Below are 16,566 nucleotides of genomic sequence, written 5' to 3'. Positions count from 1 at the left end.
TGTTTAGATGAGTCTAAAGCAGCAGAGGAACTGCCCAGCTAACCCATAGAATCGTGAGAAATAATACACCTTAGTTGTTTTAAACCACAACAGGTGGTTAATTATGCAACCAAAGCTAACTGAAACAGATTGTGTTCTGAATTTTTCGTGTAACTGCACATCGTCATTTCTCCCACGTTATTAATATATTTATTAAGGTTCTTTTGTTTGCAACCATGGGAAACCAGTTTAAATAAAAGGGGGATACATTAGAAGGTTCCTGGGGTATTTCAAGCTACAGAAGGTAAAGTTAGGGAGGGGAGAAGTCAGGGCCACTATGGGGGTGTCAACAGTAGGAGGTCACAAGTGTCTCTCCAGAAAACTGCCATTAACAATTAGTGTTAATGACTTCTGGACAACTGACTTCAAGTTCTCAGAACAGGCTTGGGCCGCGCGTCTACCTCTGGATCTTTTGTCTGTGATGGGGGGCGGGGCAGGATGCAGAGACAGGAGACAGAATGGAAAACAGCCGTGAGTCGGTGGAAATCCAGTATAGAAGCGACAACCGGGTAACTTATCGCGGCCTGGGCCTTTTTTTCAACTGCTAATGTTTTGATTTCCCCGAACTTCTTTTCTTTCAGATCTTTTTGTTACTAATGTATCCAGGTTCCTTTTAATAAAGGGGAAGAATCTGCATGGGGCCACGTTGGAAACTGTAACAACCAGAGCAACGTTGTATACTTAGCACAACGCAACTGAGTCGGCCAAGGTTTTCTGTGCAAACGAGTCTCTGAGAGGGTGGCTTGGCAGTTTGAATCAATAGCTTCAAAAATGTTCGGGGTGTAGACGAGAAAGGAGTTGTACCAAAGCGTTGAAAAGGGGTTAAAGCCAGAGTAACAGGTGCTGTGAACAGAGAGAAGGAAGCAAGAGCCAACGTGCGGACTTGGGGTTGTTTCTGGGAAGCGCGACCGGCGCAGGTGTCGCGAAGAGAACACAGAACGTCGCGGGCTAGGGGGGCGGCTTCGTTCCCGGACGCATCCTGCGGCGGCGGGGGCCCGGGCCAGCCGAGTCGCCCGCGTCCCCGCGCGCAGCGCCGAAGCCGCCGCCCACACCGAGCGGGGCGGGGGCCGGGGCCCGGGGCCCGGGAGCGCGCGCGGGAGGCGTCTGCTCCCGGGACTGAGGTGGCGCCTTGCCCTCCCGCCTGCTGCAGGAGCGCGGGCCGCCGCGCCGGCGGCGACATCTTGCTCGGCAGGAAAGCGCGGGGAGAGCCGGCGGCTCCGGGCTGCTGCGCCACGCGCGCAGAGGACCGGCCGGCGCCGCGGGGGCCGGGGGCGCACGGAGAAGGTAAGCGGGTCCGACCCTCCTACCCGCACGCCGCGCTCGAAGGGCTCTCCTGGGACCCCGAGGCCGCCCCGCTCCCCGCGCCCACGCCTCCTTCGCCTCCCTCCTCCAGCACCCATCCGCGGGCTCCCGCGGCTTCTGGCTTCTGAGCTCCAGAGCCGCCCTCCCGGCTGACCCCCCCCCCCCCCCCCCGCCCCACGCCCCGCAGCCGCTGCCGCTCGGCCCCCACCCCCGCCGGGGCCGCCCGCCCGGGTCCCCGCCCCCTCCCCCTCCCCCTCCCCTCCCCCCCCTTCGCCTCCCCCTCCCCTCCCCCTCCCCGGGCAGGCCGCGCGCTCCCCCGCCCCTAGCCCCGCCCCCCGCCCCGGCCCGCCCCCGCCGTGCCCGCCCCCACGCCCCGCCCCCTCCCGCGCTCCAGGCCACAGGCCCCATGCCCCGCCCCGTGCGGGCGGGGCTCCGGGTTTAAACGTCGCGGCGGGCCGGGCGAGTGGAGGGGTGGGGCGCGCCTCTGTGTCGTGCCGCGGGTTCCGTAGGCGACAGCGCGGCACGGAACGGCGGGCACTCGGGGCCGGCGGGCGGCACCATGTCCCCGGGGAGCGGCGTGAAGAGCGAGTACATGAAGCGCTACCAGAAGCCGCGCTGGGACGAGTACGGGCCGTGCTACCGCGCGCTGCTCCACTACCGCCTGGGCCGCCGGCTGCTGGAGCAGGCGCACGCGCCCTGGCTCTGGGACGACTGGGGCCCGGCCTGCGCCTCGGACGACTCGGCGTCGTCGGCGTCCTCGGGCGCCGGGGCCCCCGCGCCCCAGTGCGCCCCGGCCTCGCCGCCGCCGCCCGTGGAGCCAGCGGCGCGCGAGGAGCCGGAGCAGCGGGCGCGCGCGGCCCCGGAGGAGGAGCGGGGCGCGGAGGCCGCGGGGGACGCGGAGGCCAGGGACGCGGAGGACGCGGAGGACTCGGCGCTGCCAGGTACCTGGCCGGGGAGGGCCCCGCTCGCGGGACTGGATTTGCTCTCGGGTCGCCTCTGAACCGCCCAGCTGTTTGTCGCAGCGCTCAGAGCAGGCGCTTCCTTGATTTTATTTAATCTAGGTATTTTGGGTAGGCGGAGAATGCGCCTCCCTTGACAAAATAAGGAAGGTGGCTGCCCCGCCTCCGCCCTCCCACCCTTTATTTCCGTAATGAGGTGGCTCTGGGTTGAGCCCAATGTGAACGCCTTTGACGTGTTCCTGGCGAAGTCCCCGGGTCTTCATCCGGTGGCCTTGGTGGCCTCTGGACCACTGAACTGCCATCTGTTTATTTCCGAGCGCCCGTTTGTTTATGAGAGGCGCCCAGCTTTCATCAGATTCTCGAAGGTGACCGCCGGAGGTTAGGAACCACTGAGCTAAGCGCTCTGTCTTGTGAATGGGGCCGTTGTTTTCTGTGTTAACTCCCTGACCTCGCCGCGCTGTCCCTAAGGAGTATTTTGCATTTGTTTACGCAGATTGTTGCGTAACTCCCGGCTGGTGGGAGGTAATCCTTGTAAGTGCCGGGTTCCCTCCACTTCTCGCCTCCCCTCCTCCGGCTGCTGCTCTGAGCGGGAGGAGCGGCAGCTGGAAAATGGCTCTTGGGGGCGGTGCATCTGCAGTTGCTGCCGGGGCCCCGCGCCTTCTCTCCTGCCCGGAGGAGCGCGGAGCTGGGGGGACCCTCGGCGTGTGAGGCGGGCTGGCTGGTCACTGGTGCTAAGGGCCAAGTTGAATGGATGCCCCAGATACAGCCTGGAGGAGCCGCCGCTTTCTTCCTGATACTCTAACGTGGGCCAGGCACCACCCGGCGTCGCTCAGTTTGAAAGAGGCTCTGGTGAGCAAAATAGCTAAAAGGTACTGAGAGCTTGTCATGCATCCAGGCACTGACCTTAGAATATGTATTTTCTCATTCAACATTCAAAACAATTCTAAGAGATAGGACCATAGCTTTTATCTCAGTTTTATAGATGAAACTCAGAATACATGATCAGTGATTTTGTTTGCCAAATTGCAAGTGGTACTCAGTCAAACTCTCATCCTAGCTTCTCTGTGAGATGCTGAGGAGGAGAGGAAATTGAGTCTTGTTACACTGTTTTCAGCTACTCTCAGTTCATCGTCTGTGGCAGAGCTGCCCCTCCACCCTCATGTTACGTGTGAATTCCCACCCGTTCCGAACCTTTGCTAGAAGTTCGAATAACAGAAGGTGGAGAGGGTAAGGGGGCACTGATCTACCAGCTCAGTTATGCGATGTACTTTATCAGACTGAATGGGCTTTTCTCTCCCCGCCTCTTCTCCTTCATTGTTTGCAAAAGAGCTGTCAGTTATTTCCATGCGTATATAAATGCAGTTTTTAGACAGCACTGTAGTATGTGTGGGGTCTGTGTTTGCAACAGTTCGTGATTATTTTGATTTCCTCAGAGACACTAAATCCTCCCAGTGGCTAAGTAGTTACTTTTTCTCTGCTAATATTTGTGGTTTAGGCATCCAGGAGAAGAAAGGATGTTTCTGCTTTCAGGACTCCCAATCCCAGGATCTTTTGGTTTGCTCATGCCTGTCACAGCCCCTGTCTATCCCTGTGTCCGGCAGGATTGAAAGTCCTTGTTCTTAAGTGGACGGTCTTTCTGGAATGATGGGCACGCTTTTGAGTTTCTATAAAACGTAAGCGTAAGCGCTTAGTCCTTGTCTTTGCTGAAGCCATGTGTACGCACAGAATCGTGCAGCTCTATATGGCTGAGTACAGTATAGCAGCTCCCCTCCCCACCAACTGCCTATTCCCTAGGCGGCCACTTCCCACTCCTCTGGTTTTCCTTGATGTGTATTTCTGTTTCTCCAGGTAACATGGCTTTTATTGATACTTCTTGATCTTTTTCAGTTTTTAGCACCATCTATTGGCTTTAATTCTTTTTAGTGATCTCCTAACCCATACACATGGCCTATCCCCACCCTCTCAGTACCGTCATCATAGAGTTTGTTAGATTCACAGTTAGTGCCTGTGGAAAGGTGGCTCACAGCTGCCCTATATTGTTATTGCCGTGATTCCCTTTTTCTTTCTTTTGCAACACCACGGACACAGCAGGTTCACTGTCACCCTCCCCATCTTAAGACGTCCCTCCCGGGGCCTCTGACCTACTTTCATCTGGCCTGGTTGCATCTTCGGATGGCCCTTGGCCACCGCCGCAAGGACTCCCTGGCTTCTCTCTTGGGTAGGACCCTCTGTTGTGTGGCTCTCACATCGTCTTCTTTCTTGGTTTACCCTCTCCTGACAAAAATTATCTTCTAGTACCTTCCTGAGAAAAGGTGTGTGAGAGGTTTAACTTCCTGAGACCTTGCATGTCAAAAGATTCTACCCTCACTATTCAGTAGTTTGTGGCTGGGCATGAAATTCTAGGTTAGAAGTAATTGTCTCTAAAAAATCTGGAGGCGTTGCTGTCCAGTGTTGGAACTTCTGATGTTGCCATTACACTCCCATGTCGTTCTGACTCTTAATCCTTTGTTGATAACACGTTCCCCGCCTCGGGAAGCTTTTCAGGTCTTCTCTTCATCCTCTGTGTTCTGAAAAGTTTCCTATTTTTCTGGGCAGTATTCGCAACCTCATCTTCCAACTCTTCGATTACATTTTTCAAAATGTATTTGTATACATATATTTTTGAATTTTGTTGTATATATTTGAATATATATATATATCTGAATTACTTTGCTGTACACCTGAAATTAACAGAATATTATAAATCAACTATATTTCAATTAAAAAAAAGTTTTTAAATTTCAAAACTGGAGATTTAAAAAAGTAATTTATTTTTGTTGTTGTATCTAGCTTAATTACATGATAGTCAGAGAATACATTCTATATGATTTCAATTTTGTAAATGTTAAGATTTGCTTTATGACCTTGCTTGGATAAGTAGATTTTTGTAAGTGTTCCACATGTGCTTGACAAGATTGTATATTCTCTGCAGTTGTTGGGTGCAGTGTTCTGTGTATACCCATTGGGTCAAATGTGTTAATTCTGTTGTTCAGATAGTTTAAAAAATCAATCTGTTCAATCAGACTTTCTGTGATGAGGGGCAGGTTCTCTGTCTGCACCATCCAGCGTGGTAGCCATGAGCCGCATGTGGGAATCGAGCACTTGAACTCTGATTGGTGTAACTGAGGAGCTGAATATTTATTTTTACTTAATTTTAATTAAACATATGTAATAGCCACATGTGGTTAATGGCTTTTGTATTGCACAGCATAGGCCTAAATCAAGACCGAGCTTATTTTTCAGTTACTGAGAAAGGGGGTATTAGAATTTTTCACAGTAACTGGTGGTGACACTGTTTTCTCTGTCTGGAAATGTCTTTATTTAAAACTTTGAATAGGATTTTGAAACATATACGGCTATTCACTTATCTTCTACCAGGCACTATTTCAAGAGTTTTATAAATATTAGTTTTATAGTTATAAGTTCTGTCTCTTCTGTGTTTCCCATCTTTTGTCTCCCGCTACAGATATTTTTGAGCTTGTGTTTTTTAAGTACAGAGCGTGAACACGGTTGTTTTATGGTCAGTGATCATCCCATTATCCCAAGTCTCTTGCTCCTGCTGGGCCTTCCTTACTGTCTTGTCTCTTGTGTGCCTGGTTGCCGTCCCAGGACACTCATCGTTGTGTTAGGAAGATTATCTGTAGGAATAATCTGAGGCCTAGGCTCTCCAGAGAGGATTTTAGTTTCTTGTGTTGGGTGCTTGTGGACCCTGCTGCTTATAGTGTCAGCCCTTTTAGTGCTCCGTGGCGAGGAGAGTTGGTCCACTACCTGCATTGGGGTCTCCCCACTCTTCAGTCCACAGCCAGCTGTGACCTGCTTCCCCACCCCTCCCCCCATGCTCCCCTCCATCCCCCGTGAGACAGCCTGGCTGCCCAGTGCTGAGTCTTTCTTTAAAAAAAAAAAATTGAATACTTCATGTTTAATTGTGGTAAAATACACCCAACATAAAAGTTACCATCCTGTTTTTTTTGTTGTTGAGGTATAGTTGTTGAGGTACAATATTATATGTTTCAGGTGTACAACATAGTGACTCACAGTTTTAAAGGTTACGCTGCGTCTATAATCGTTACGAAGTGTCGGCTGTATTCCCTGCGCTGTGCAGTACACCCTTGCAGCCACTCATGTGTTACGCAGTAGTTGCTGCGTCATAAGCCCCTGCGCCTAGAATGCCGTCTCTTTTCTTCTGCCTCCTCCCGCCCTCTCTGCAGTGTTTGGCCCTATTCACCGCTCTCTCCTTTTCTGAGAGTCCTTCTCTCCTGGAAGCTTTTCGACTTTGCTGGCTGTCGTCTCCCTGGCTCCTTGGCTCCTCCCCGGGGCCGCCCTCCGCCCCCTTTCCCGTCCCGCTGGGGGACCTGCTCTCCGTCTGAGCCCCGGCCCCCACCCGCCCGCTCATGACCTCCTCCGATTCCACGTTCTCTTCTCGGTCCCGGATAAGGGTCCAGCTGCTGCCTTCTTGGTGGCTCCAGGCGCATCTCACACCCGGGGCGTCGAGCACCCTTTCCCCATCCTTTGGCGGCCTTCGGCTGGAGGACAGCGTGACTAGCCACTCCCAAGCCCTGAGGACGCAGACTCCCGTTTGCCTGCCAGCATCCTCGCGGTGTGGTGTCCGTCGCCCGCTCCCCTGTGCACCTCGCCCTCTGCCGCTGGGCTCTCCGCACTGCGGTCTCATCAGTGCGCAGTTCACAGGTGCCCGGATGAGCCTGCGCACCGGCCAGGTGTGGTGGGCGCTCTTCTGGTCTTTCTCACCGCCCCGCCCCTGCCATCACTGTGGGTTCCCCTCCCCTCCCTGGACGCTGCTGTTTTTCCCTAGCTGTCCTTTCTGTCCCCACCTCTGTGATCTAACCCGTCCTTCACGTTCGTTGCCAGAGACCTCATTCCCGAAATGTAAATAGGACCACATCATTTTTCAGCCTAAAATCCTTCAGTGATTCTTCTTCAGTTTCAGGAAAAAATAAAACTTCTGAGTTTGGCACAGAAAGTCTTTTCTCCCCACTGCTACCTGCCATCCCCCGCCCCGTGCCTTCATCCCTAGACTCTCTGTGTGCCTTTCATTTTGAACTACGTATATTCTTTCTTCTGTCCAGGCCGTTGAACAAGCCATTCAGTCCCTCTTTCTGGAATTCACTTTCCTAACCTCTTCATGGCTGGCGTTACCTTGTCCTTTGAACCAAATCATTATTGTCTTCTCTGGGCAGGCTCCCCATGTGGGTTAGAGGAAGAGAAGGAAGGGAAATGAATCGATGAAGATGATTTAGGTTGTTCCCCTCTCTCTCAGTGTTGTGACTATACCTGCCTCGGTCCCCCTTCTACTCTCTGTTGTCTTGGTCCTGATGGGCTCTTTCCTCTTTTCCTACATCCAGGGAAGAGAAGAGGACGAGGTGTGGACACATCACTCAGAGGGGTGTGTGAGTGATGGGTGGATTTGGGTTCTCATGATACAGTGGAAGGCTGGCATCTCACCTCATCCCCAGGCAGCACAGGGCTGGGTTCATGGATATGGGGCACGGGGGTGCGAAGCACTGAGCCCCAGAGTCGGACGCAGGCTGTCTGCTCCCTAAAATGCTTAGTAATAAATGAAACAGTTTGGTAGATCAGGGTCATTGCTGAAGACAGAAATGACGGTGATCTGTCAGGGTTCACACGTGTGCATTTTGTGTGAGGGCCTCTACTTCCACGGGGACATGGATGTCGGCAGGGAGGGATCCACTAAAGGAGTGAGGGACCCGAGTGTGTCCTAAAAGTGATGGGGTTTGGGAATAGCAACCTGGAAAATCATCACCTAGAGCCAAATTCTGGAGCCTCGGAAGCGAGGGGTTTCCCACAGTTGTGAACAAGGGGGTCCGTGAAGTGGAGTCTGGATTCACAAGGAGCTCTAATTGGGACATAAGTCTAGTCTGAGATGAAACACAGGCTCACTAGGGGTTTACACAAAGAGTACAACCTTTACAAGATCATAAAAGTGCTTATAAAGATAATGAATGGAAAGTCATGAAGGGTAATTAAGGGAAATAGTTACGTTTTGGAGTGTGTTCTTAGTGTCTGAGTTCACCTCAGGCGGGCAGTCTATTCCCCACTGGAGTTTCCCCAGCCCCGCTGAGAGATTTAGGACTGTGTAGACCAGGGGCCCTGGTTCACGTCAAGAACTAGAGCCCCCTTCCCAGCTCCTCACACTGGGGGCGCCCAGCTGTGCGTGTGTGCGTGTGTGTGTGTGTGTGTGTGTGTGTGTGTGTGTGTGTGTAGCTATGGAAACCCTCCCTATTGTGATGGAGGGCTTTTGAAGATGAGGCCACTGGCCAGCTCTTACAAGGAGCACAGGAGAGTGAGAGGAGCGTTTTCCATAATCATGGAGCGTCACAAAGAAATGCAGTCCTGGAACTCCAGTTGAGTAACTTGAAAACTAACCTTCTGCAGCTGTTGAATGATTGTCACAGGTCCAGATCTGCCCCTGAAGCAAGACGATAAGATGATTGGACTTATCATGGGGAAAGCCATTAGGCAGAGTTGCTTTCTAGCTTTTAGTATTTAATTCAGATGCTTAATCTCAGAATGGGAGTGGTAGTTGTTACTTTTGAATAGGCTTGGCTCAATCTTGGTGTATTCATTGTTGATGTTAAAATGGGATAGACTGAAAATTATTATACTAACGTGTTTGTCCTTCCGTTTTAAGTGAAACTTGTGAATTGAGCTATAAGTGAAAAAGTTACTGACTTCATTAAGCATTATGAATTTTTCATCCCAAATATTTAAATCATATGTAATTATATGTAAGCTGGAATTTAAAGCATTCATCTTATTTTATCTCCTTTTTCAAAAAGCACTGCCAGTGAAAGACATAAAAGAAAAACCTGAACGACAGATCAGGACCAGAGAGCCTGACAAATTACCCAGCAGTACCGAACCTCAACAACCACCAAGTGCCTTACCTGCCAGAGGAAGTAGGAGAGCGGTCAAGAGTCCTCAAAGGTCATCAACTAAAATTAAAGAACATAAGCATCCGTTTGCCCTTTATGGGTGGGGAGAAAAACAGACGGATACAGGAAGCCAAAAAACTCACAACGTCTGTGCTTCTGCCTCAGTGCATGAGGTGGGTGCCAGTGAACGGGCTTCTCTGCTTTCCCCCTGGAGGATGGGGGATGGCCTCGCTTCTGTCATTGGCTGTCATATCCTGTGGTCACTGTGATGCTTTGCGACATGGTAGGTCTTAGGTGGCCCAAGGAAAGCCTAGAACTGGGCATCTGATTTGCAAACAGGATGCAGGATGTTAGCTGCCTGGAGGTCAGGGGTTTTGCTGGTACCTGGAAGGGTTTACCGACACCGAGCCAGGTGGAGAAGTGCCAGGACTCGGGGTTCTCAAGTCCTTGGGGGGCCAGGAGGTGCAGCCGAGGGGCCACGGTCAGGGCTGGCGGCTGCCCGTCTGGATTTGCCTCTGGCCGCCTGAGAGGCTCCTTGCTCCATCAGCCTTGATAACTGGTATCCGTCCCCTTGACCCCTTTGTTACTGTCTGTCTGTTAGATCACATCTCCTGCATTCCCGACATCTATCTAGACTCTCGTTTTCTCTTTGGATTAAATTAGAGTGATTGCGTTTCCCCTGCTCATCCATCCCCCGGAGGTCTGGTTCTCCTCGGACTCAGCCCTGGCGTGTCCCTGTGCGAAGGCCTGAGGACACGGCAGACGAGGGGACCTCACGTGTGGAACCACAAAGCAATGACTTCGTTAGCGCTAACACCGTCACTCCAGCCCACAGCAAAGGGGAAGGAAAAGAAGCAGAAAGTTCAGGCTGTTGGAGTTCTGGTTAAATACCAGGATCCAGTGTTCCCCGAACAGACTTCTGAGCCCTAGTGGATGGTGCTGTTTAGAGTGATATTTGAGACAACAGAGCTGTCCTCTGGCAACCCGGTGGGATTAAGTTGAACAGGATTCATTAAACATCTTAGCTGGTAAAATCCCTTGAGATTTGTTAGTATTTTGCTGTAAGACGTTATTTATTTTTTAAGTATTTTTTTTTTAATTTATTTTTTGGCTGCGTTGGGTCTTCGCTGCTGCGCGCGGGCTTTCTCCAGTTGCGGCGAGTGCGGGCTTCTCATTGCGGTGGCTTCTCTTGTTGCGGAGCACGGGCTCTAGGCACGCGGGCGTCAGTAGTTGCGGTGCATGGGCTCAGTAGTTGTGGCTCGTGGGCTCTAGAGTGCAGGCTCAGTAGTTGTGGCTCATGGGCTTCGTTGCTCCGTGGCATGTGGGATCTTCCCAGACCAGGGCTCGAACCCGTGTCCCCTGCATTGGCAGGCGGATTCCTAACCACTGCGCCACCAGGGAAGTCCCTGTAAAACATTTAAATTCCTTCAATGGAATATTGATCCATGCTTAATGCTAAGCAGTTCCAGTAATATTCCAGAGCCAGTTTCTCGAGGCACCTGCAGATTAGTTGCTTACCATTTATATCTGAAATTTAGTCCGGTGGACATTTTCTGTTGCCTAGTTTCTTTATTGCTGACGATGGGTAAGACAGAATCCAGGGCAGTGGCCCTTCTGGAGAAGCCTTTATACACAGAAGTCCTGAATATGGTGAGTCTGGCTTGCCTCTGCCCTGCTCCAGGTGACCTGGGGGAAGCTTCATTGTAAACATTCTGGAAAACTAGCGCCAAAGCCACCCGAGTGAGTGTACGTTTATTCTGACTCCCTTAGATCCATGAATCGGCGCTGCGAGCCAAGAGCAGGAGGCAGGTGGAGAAGAGGCGGCTGGCGGCGCAGAGGCAGCGGGCTCACTCCGCCGACGTGGACAGAACCAGGCGCGTCAAGCCTGCCTCGTCGGAGAACCCGTGGATGACGGAGTATATGAGATGCTACTCCGCCAGGGCTTGAGCGCAGGGACAGCTGCTCAGACGACCTCTTTTAAAAGGTGTAAATGAAAGAGAGGAAAAAACAAAACGAAAACCATCAAAAGAAGCTGGACACAGGTTTAAGAAACCAACTGATTATGCAAGATTTTTCTTAGGGAGTTTCCAAAAGATTGTCTCTTTCGATGAATCCTGGTCACCTGCCTCAGCAGTAGGGTGACAGCTGAAAGCCATAGACATTTGGTTACTTATGAGAATTCCCTAAATCTTTGATATTCTTATAAGGGTTTTGTTTTAGAGCATCTTAATCTTTTAAGATACTGACACCAAATGCCTTTAAATGGCTTACAGATTCTTAACTTAAGTTATCTTCCCTCAGTTTAGGTGGAGCCTGTGTTGCTCTGTTCTGAACGACTTCTGAGATTCCATAGCTGGTAAGATCACACCAGCTTGCGGCAGAAGACTCATTTTCCTTATGTGTAGATTTCTTTGTGAAAGAATATCACGTTAAAAGTGAGTTTCAACGCTAGTACTGATTCCATGTATAGTGAAAGTAGAGCTTTGGTAGTTCCTAACAATTAAACCTTCTTTTGCATTTCAGTTCAGCACCACTTCGTGTGGGCTGTGATATTTAAGAATTATTGGGCTGGGTGAGGGTCATCTTTTCTCTTTAAATTGTCATGTAGGCACTTATTAATAGTTTAATAGTTCAAGTGCATTCCAGTAAACAAAGTGCCAGTGCAGTGTGTTTAGAAGTAGTACTGGTTTCTTGAATCAAAGACTGTCACTTTTGATTGTGAGATTTTTTAAGAACACATAATGGGGTACCGTTCACTTGCTGCAGTCTGGCCTTCTGACACACACCCACTGTGGACTTTTGCCTCCTTTCTGATAGTTTGGCAATGACATTTAGAATTTAATTGCCCTGCCCATTGGGGATGGGGACAGATTTTAAGATACCCATTAGAGATGTGGACCACCCCTACTTTCTCCTCCATAGAACTCACCAGTAACAAAGCCTTGATGATGTACATTGTTCAGACTTTTGGTTGAAATACATTCCTCCTAGGTTGCTAGCCGGTAGGTCTTGTGTAGAACCTAACGCGAGAGGATGTTGGTGTGTGCGTGGGCAGAGGTGTATGTAAATGAAGTGCTCCTTTTCTCTAGTACATTTGCTTTTGTGGTAGAAAGTGATTTTGAGAAACACTGCTTTCCATCCAGGAGAGACAGGAATCTGCAGGAAGGACGAATGGTAAACTCCTCATAGGAGAGAAGGAAGTACTTTGCCAACTTAGCACGTGCAGGCGTGTGAATGAAAATCTGGTGTTTGATGTGAGTTTGAGCATTTCCTTGACATTTTTACTCTGGGTCTTTGAAGTATTATGGTCAATTTTTAGAAGACAAATGTTTTATTCCATGTAAAATCTTCACAGAGTATCATCTTACACAACTGTATTAAGTTTTGCAAACCCATACTGAAGAATCATGAGCTTTTTCAAAAAAAAAAAAAAACTTAAAAAATATTTGCATTGTTTTTAGGTGAATACATCGTGAGCTCTCCTGGTCACTGCGATGTATATTTAGTACAAAGAAGGTCTGTGTGTTGTCCAAAACAACCTCGCTAGTGATTCTGGTGAATCTTGCTGTTATTATAGTCCTTAAACATTGCAGGTACCTAAAGATGAAATTCCTGTGGCGTCGTGATGGTGGAACCTGTTTCTTGAAAATCACTTCCTGCATGTTCGGTTTCAGCCACCGGCTCTGGCGTTCCATTCCCGTTGCAGCTGACAATCTTAGGAAGAGGCCGAGGGGAGTAGCTTGGGTCCACACGGATGGACTGTCTTAGAAACCCGACCCTTCGAGGCTCTGAGCAAGCCAGACTCTCTCCTTTAGAAAACAGACTCATATTCAATGTGCTTACTTATTACTGCAAACTCCAGATGCAGATCTGGAAGAACCTAGAGGGCAATACTGGCCAATTTTTCCCCATTTTTAAGTAGAGGACAAATGAACAAAATTTTTAAAGTACTTTTAATGTGCATGAACAATGAATGAGTCAATTTGGAGTACTTGTGAGTCCCCTTCCTATGTCCAAGTCATTAGTTGGTTAGGGTTTCTTTACTTTTCTTTCTCTTTAGGGGTAAAGATTATCTTTTAAGCCTACAAAATTTTTTAAGTTGTAACAGTTTGATGTCCTACTTTTTCCTTCTCATTCTAGAAACTGATGTTGTGATCATGTTCCCATTTCTTTGGACAACTTATAAGACGGCAAGGTAGTTTAAAATTACCTATCATGTTGAAAAGTCTGAAACTGAGAATCCAGTGATATTTAAAATATAGAATAAAATAGTTGCTACATAGGACTCTCTTTTTAAAATTTTGGTTTTAAGTTCTTAATTAAAACAATTTGCCATAAACATGTTTTCTGCGTTACTTTTATTAAAAGCAATAATAGAATATTGAGTAACACCTGAACACCTCCACTGGACCGAGGTGAGTGAGAACTAAATAGGAATCTGTCCGTTTTCTTTCTTTTAAAACCTAAAAGATCGCTCTCATTTAGGTGTCAAAATGCTTGTACTCCCCTACTGTCAGAAAATTTCCAAGCACATATATACATTTTTTCAAGTTTACTAAAAGTAAAATAGGGCATAGGTTATCTGAATTAACTTGTAAGGTAGTAAGCACACATTTGTGGTGCTTCTTATGAAATAGCTTTGTCATTGATTCATCAAATGTAAATTGCTAGTAACCTGAAAGGTGTGTATACTGGGTCACATAAACTCAACCAACTAAACTGCACAAAAGAAAGGTGGCTTTTGAGTTCTAAGGCTGTGCTGGCCGTAAACTTTATCAACGGAAGGTTAGTAATTGATAATCAAAGTGTTCAAACGTATTATTGGCAAAGAGGGAGAGAGGCCAAGCATATGTTAGAAGTAAAAACAACTTTCCTTGTTGACTGCTTTAGTAGAAAATAGTTTAGTGGATAGTTTTACATTTCACTGGACTAGATACAAAATGGTGCTAATATTTACACAGTCTGATTCTGTAGTTGGTTTGGGATCAAACTGTCAATGCCTGACTCATAAGGTTCTTACTATAGTCTTGTGATCAGCTAAATAATATTTAAAAAGTGATCCTAAAAGTGTGACCTTGTATTTGAAATGGATTTTGTACAGTAGGATGAATAGGGAGCTCTTCAATGTAAGGTGTGTGCTTAATACCAAATTCTGTGCAAGGAGTGACGTCTAGGTTTTGGGCCCAGATTTGCTCCCTTCCAGCCTGCTAGTGTGAGAGGGGGAAAAGCTGCTCGTCTATTACTTATTTCCATTTTGAAAGTCAGGACACCTGAGTGAAGACAGTAGAGGCCTCTTTTTGGATTTCTTTTATAATTAGCAAAACTGTATTTAAGAACGGTCTTCCTGTGTTGTTATTGTATATTTATTTTGAGCACTGCATTCACTTTAACATTCTGAAGAACAAAGGCTGGGCACTTACCATCACAAGGCTCAGGCAGTGGGAATTTGGGGCTCTGTTTTCTAAGAACTATGTATTGCTTTTCGCTTGTATTGAATATTGCAGTTACTTGGAAAAATGTGAATAAAATTCATTAATGTTACAGGCTGAAACTTCTGTTTTGTGGAAAATAATTCTGATTAGTACATAAATGGTTGAAGAAAGTGGATGATCACATTGACCCCTGAATGGATTTTTCATTAGATAAATGTTTAACAAGATACGTTAGATACATCCAGGAAAAGACACGTTCTGTGTATATACTTTGCGTTAAATGCCACATTTTCCCCAGTCTTTCCCTCACACCTTCTTATTGTTTTGAAAATTACAAAAGTGATAGGGCATGGGTAAAGTAACTCAAAGAGAAGTTATAGAGTAAAAAGTGCAAGTTCCTTTCAGTACCACCCCCTCACCAAAATTCTACACTCCTCCTTAGAGGAAACCAGTGTTAAGTTTGGTGTGTAAACTTCCAGACCTTTTTTCCAGGCACTTGGAGGTACATACACACTTTTTCTTTTTTTTTTTGCACAAGTATGGAATAATGTTATACACATTCTGTAACTCCCCAGCTTTCCCCCACCTGCTCCCCTTGTTCACACATCCCCCTGTGGAGCTGACCCTAATTAGTCTACCAAGCACCCTTGAGACTGGCCTGGCAGACCCCTCCTCAGGTCTCAGACTGACCACAAGATGGTTACACGTGGGGCAGGTCCAAATAGCACTGCCAAAGCTTTGAAGACTGAACTGACATTGGAACCAACACCCACAGGACTTGGGGCCTGAGCCTAAATAGGTTGATTACTTGCTGAAACAAAAATACCAGCATTCTCCACAGGACTTGGTCATGTCTCATCATGTAATATTCAGATGCCTAAGATTCAATCCCAAGTTACTCAGCACCTGAAAACCATGAAAATGGCTCTCAGGGAAAAAGACAATCAGTAGCTGCCCTCATAGGCTTGACGGAAGCTATTATTGAAAAGTTCAAACAAGCAATCACCCTCTTGAAATAGAAATTATCAGTAGAGAAACTGATGATAGGAGAACTAAATGAAAATATTAGAACTGAAAAATACTCCAACTGAAATTTAAAAAAACCTTACTGGATGGACTCAATAGAAGATTGAAGATGACAAAATAAAGATAATCAATCAATACAAATCATCCAGTCTGAACAACAGAGAGAAAAAAGGGCTGAAGAAAAAGTTTCCGGGTTGTGTTATAGGAGTCCTAGAAGGATAAGAGGAAGAGTGTAGTGCTTTAAAAACGAGCAGAAATGATGGCTAAAAACCTCCCAAGCAAGCTGAGTGAAGCTGAAACAGGATAAACCCAAAGAAATCCAAGCCTAGATAAATTGAAAAGTGTTGAAAACTAACAGACATCTTGAAAGCAGCCAGAGAAAAATGAAAGATGACCTACAAGGGAACAACAATTCAAATGCCCATGTGTTTTTTCATCAGAAACTACAGAGGCCAGAAGGAAGTGGCACGTTTCTTAAAGTGCTGAAAGAAAAGAACTGTCAACTCAGAATTGTGTATCCAGTGAAATATCCCTCAGGAATGAGGGAGAAATAAGGATATACTCATATGCAGGAAAACTAAGAATTGATAGCCAGGAGACCTGCTTTAAAGGAATAGTCAAAGGATGTATTTCAGACAGAAGAGAAGTGATACCAAAAGGAAACTGGGAACACAGGAAATGAGAACAACAGTTCTAGAACTTGGTCTTTTGTTCTCGGTTCCTGAAACAGCTCCAGAGCCAGAAGGGTGAAAGGAGTGCCTTGTTATTCATAACAAGCCCCTTCCCAACACACCTTTTGAGATGACTTTTGGCCAGCCCCTAAGAATGGGGGCTGGTTGCCAGGGAAACCAACTGGGA

The 16,566-nt window shown here is 47.9% G+C and overlaps 1 protein-coding gene across 6 annotated transcripts; it reads left to right on the top strand.

The window, feature by feature from the left end:
• The first annotated feature begins 1,023 nt into the window (after positions 1–1,023).
• On the top strand, positions 1,024–14,791 carry CCSAP (centriole, cilia and spindle associated protein). Of its 6 annotated transcripts, XR_009005694.1 has the most exons (6): positions 1,024–1,323; positions 1,851–2,282; positions 9,155–9,423; positions 9,914–10,278; positions 10,815–10,900; positions 11,021–11,037. XR_009005694.1 is itself a non-coding variant. In XM_057531242.1 (3 exons), the coding sequence occupies exons 1-3, from the start codon at positions 1,901–1,903 to the stop codon at positions 10,178–10,180; spliced, it is 918 nt and encodes a 305-aa protein (XP_057387225.1). In that variant the 5' UTR covers positions 1,684–1,900; the 3' UTR covers positions 10,181–10,808. The 6 variants fall into 6 exon arrangements, 2 of the variants coding, with proteins under 2 accessions (XP_057387225.1, XP_007182426.2); XR_009005697.1 differs by lacking the exons at positions 1,024–1,323; positions 9,914–10,278 and having other exon boundaries at positions 1,686–2,282; positions 11,021–11,158; XR_009005696.1 differs by lacking the exons at positions 1,024–1,323; positions 9,914–10,278; positions 10,815–10,900 and adding an exon at positions 12,844–14,791 and having other exon boundaries at positions 1,691–2,282; positions 11,021–11,685.
• Positions 14,792–16,566: the final 1,775 nt, after the last annotated feature.

Source organism: Balaenoptera acutorostrata, chromosome 16 (genome assembly GCF_949987535.1).
Source record: "Balaenoptera acutorostrata chromosome 16, mBalAcu1.1, whole genome shotgun sequence".
Classification (NCBI taxonomy): domain Eukaryota; kingdom Metazoa; phylum Chordata; class Mammalia; order Artiodactyla; family Balaenopteridae; genus Balaenoptera; species Balaenoptera acutorostrata.
Note: the sequence above shows the minus strand (reverse complement) of the source record. Positions and strands in the feature narration are given on the sequence as shown.

Coding starts and splice junctions, on each gene's coding strand:
- CCSAP (XM_057531242.1), top strand. CDS start 1,901: ATGTCCCCGGGGAGCGGCGTGAAGAGCGAGTACATGAAGCGCTACCAG. Junction 2,283..9,154: donor GGAGGACTCGGCGCTGCCAG/GTACCTGGCCGG, acceptor TTTTTCAAAAAG/CACTGCCAGTGAAAGACATA. Junction 9,424..9,913: donor CTTCTGCCTCAGTGCATGAG/GTGGGTGCCAGT, acceptor GGATTAAATTAG/AGTGATTGCGTTTCCCCTGC.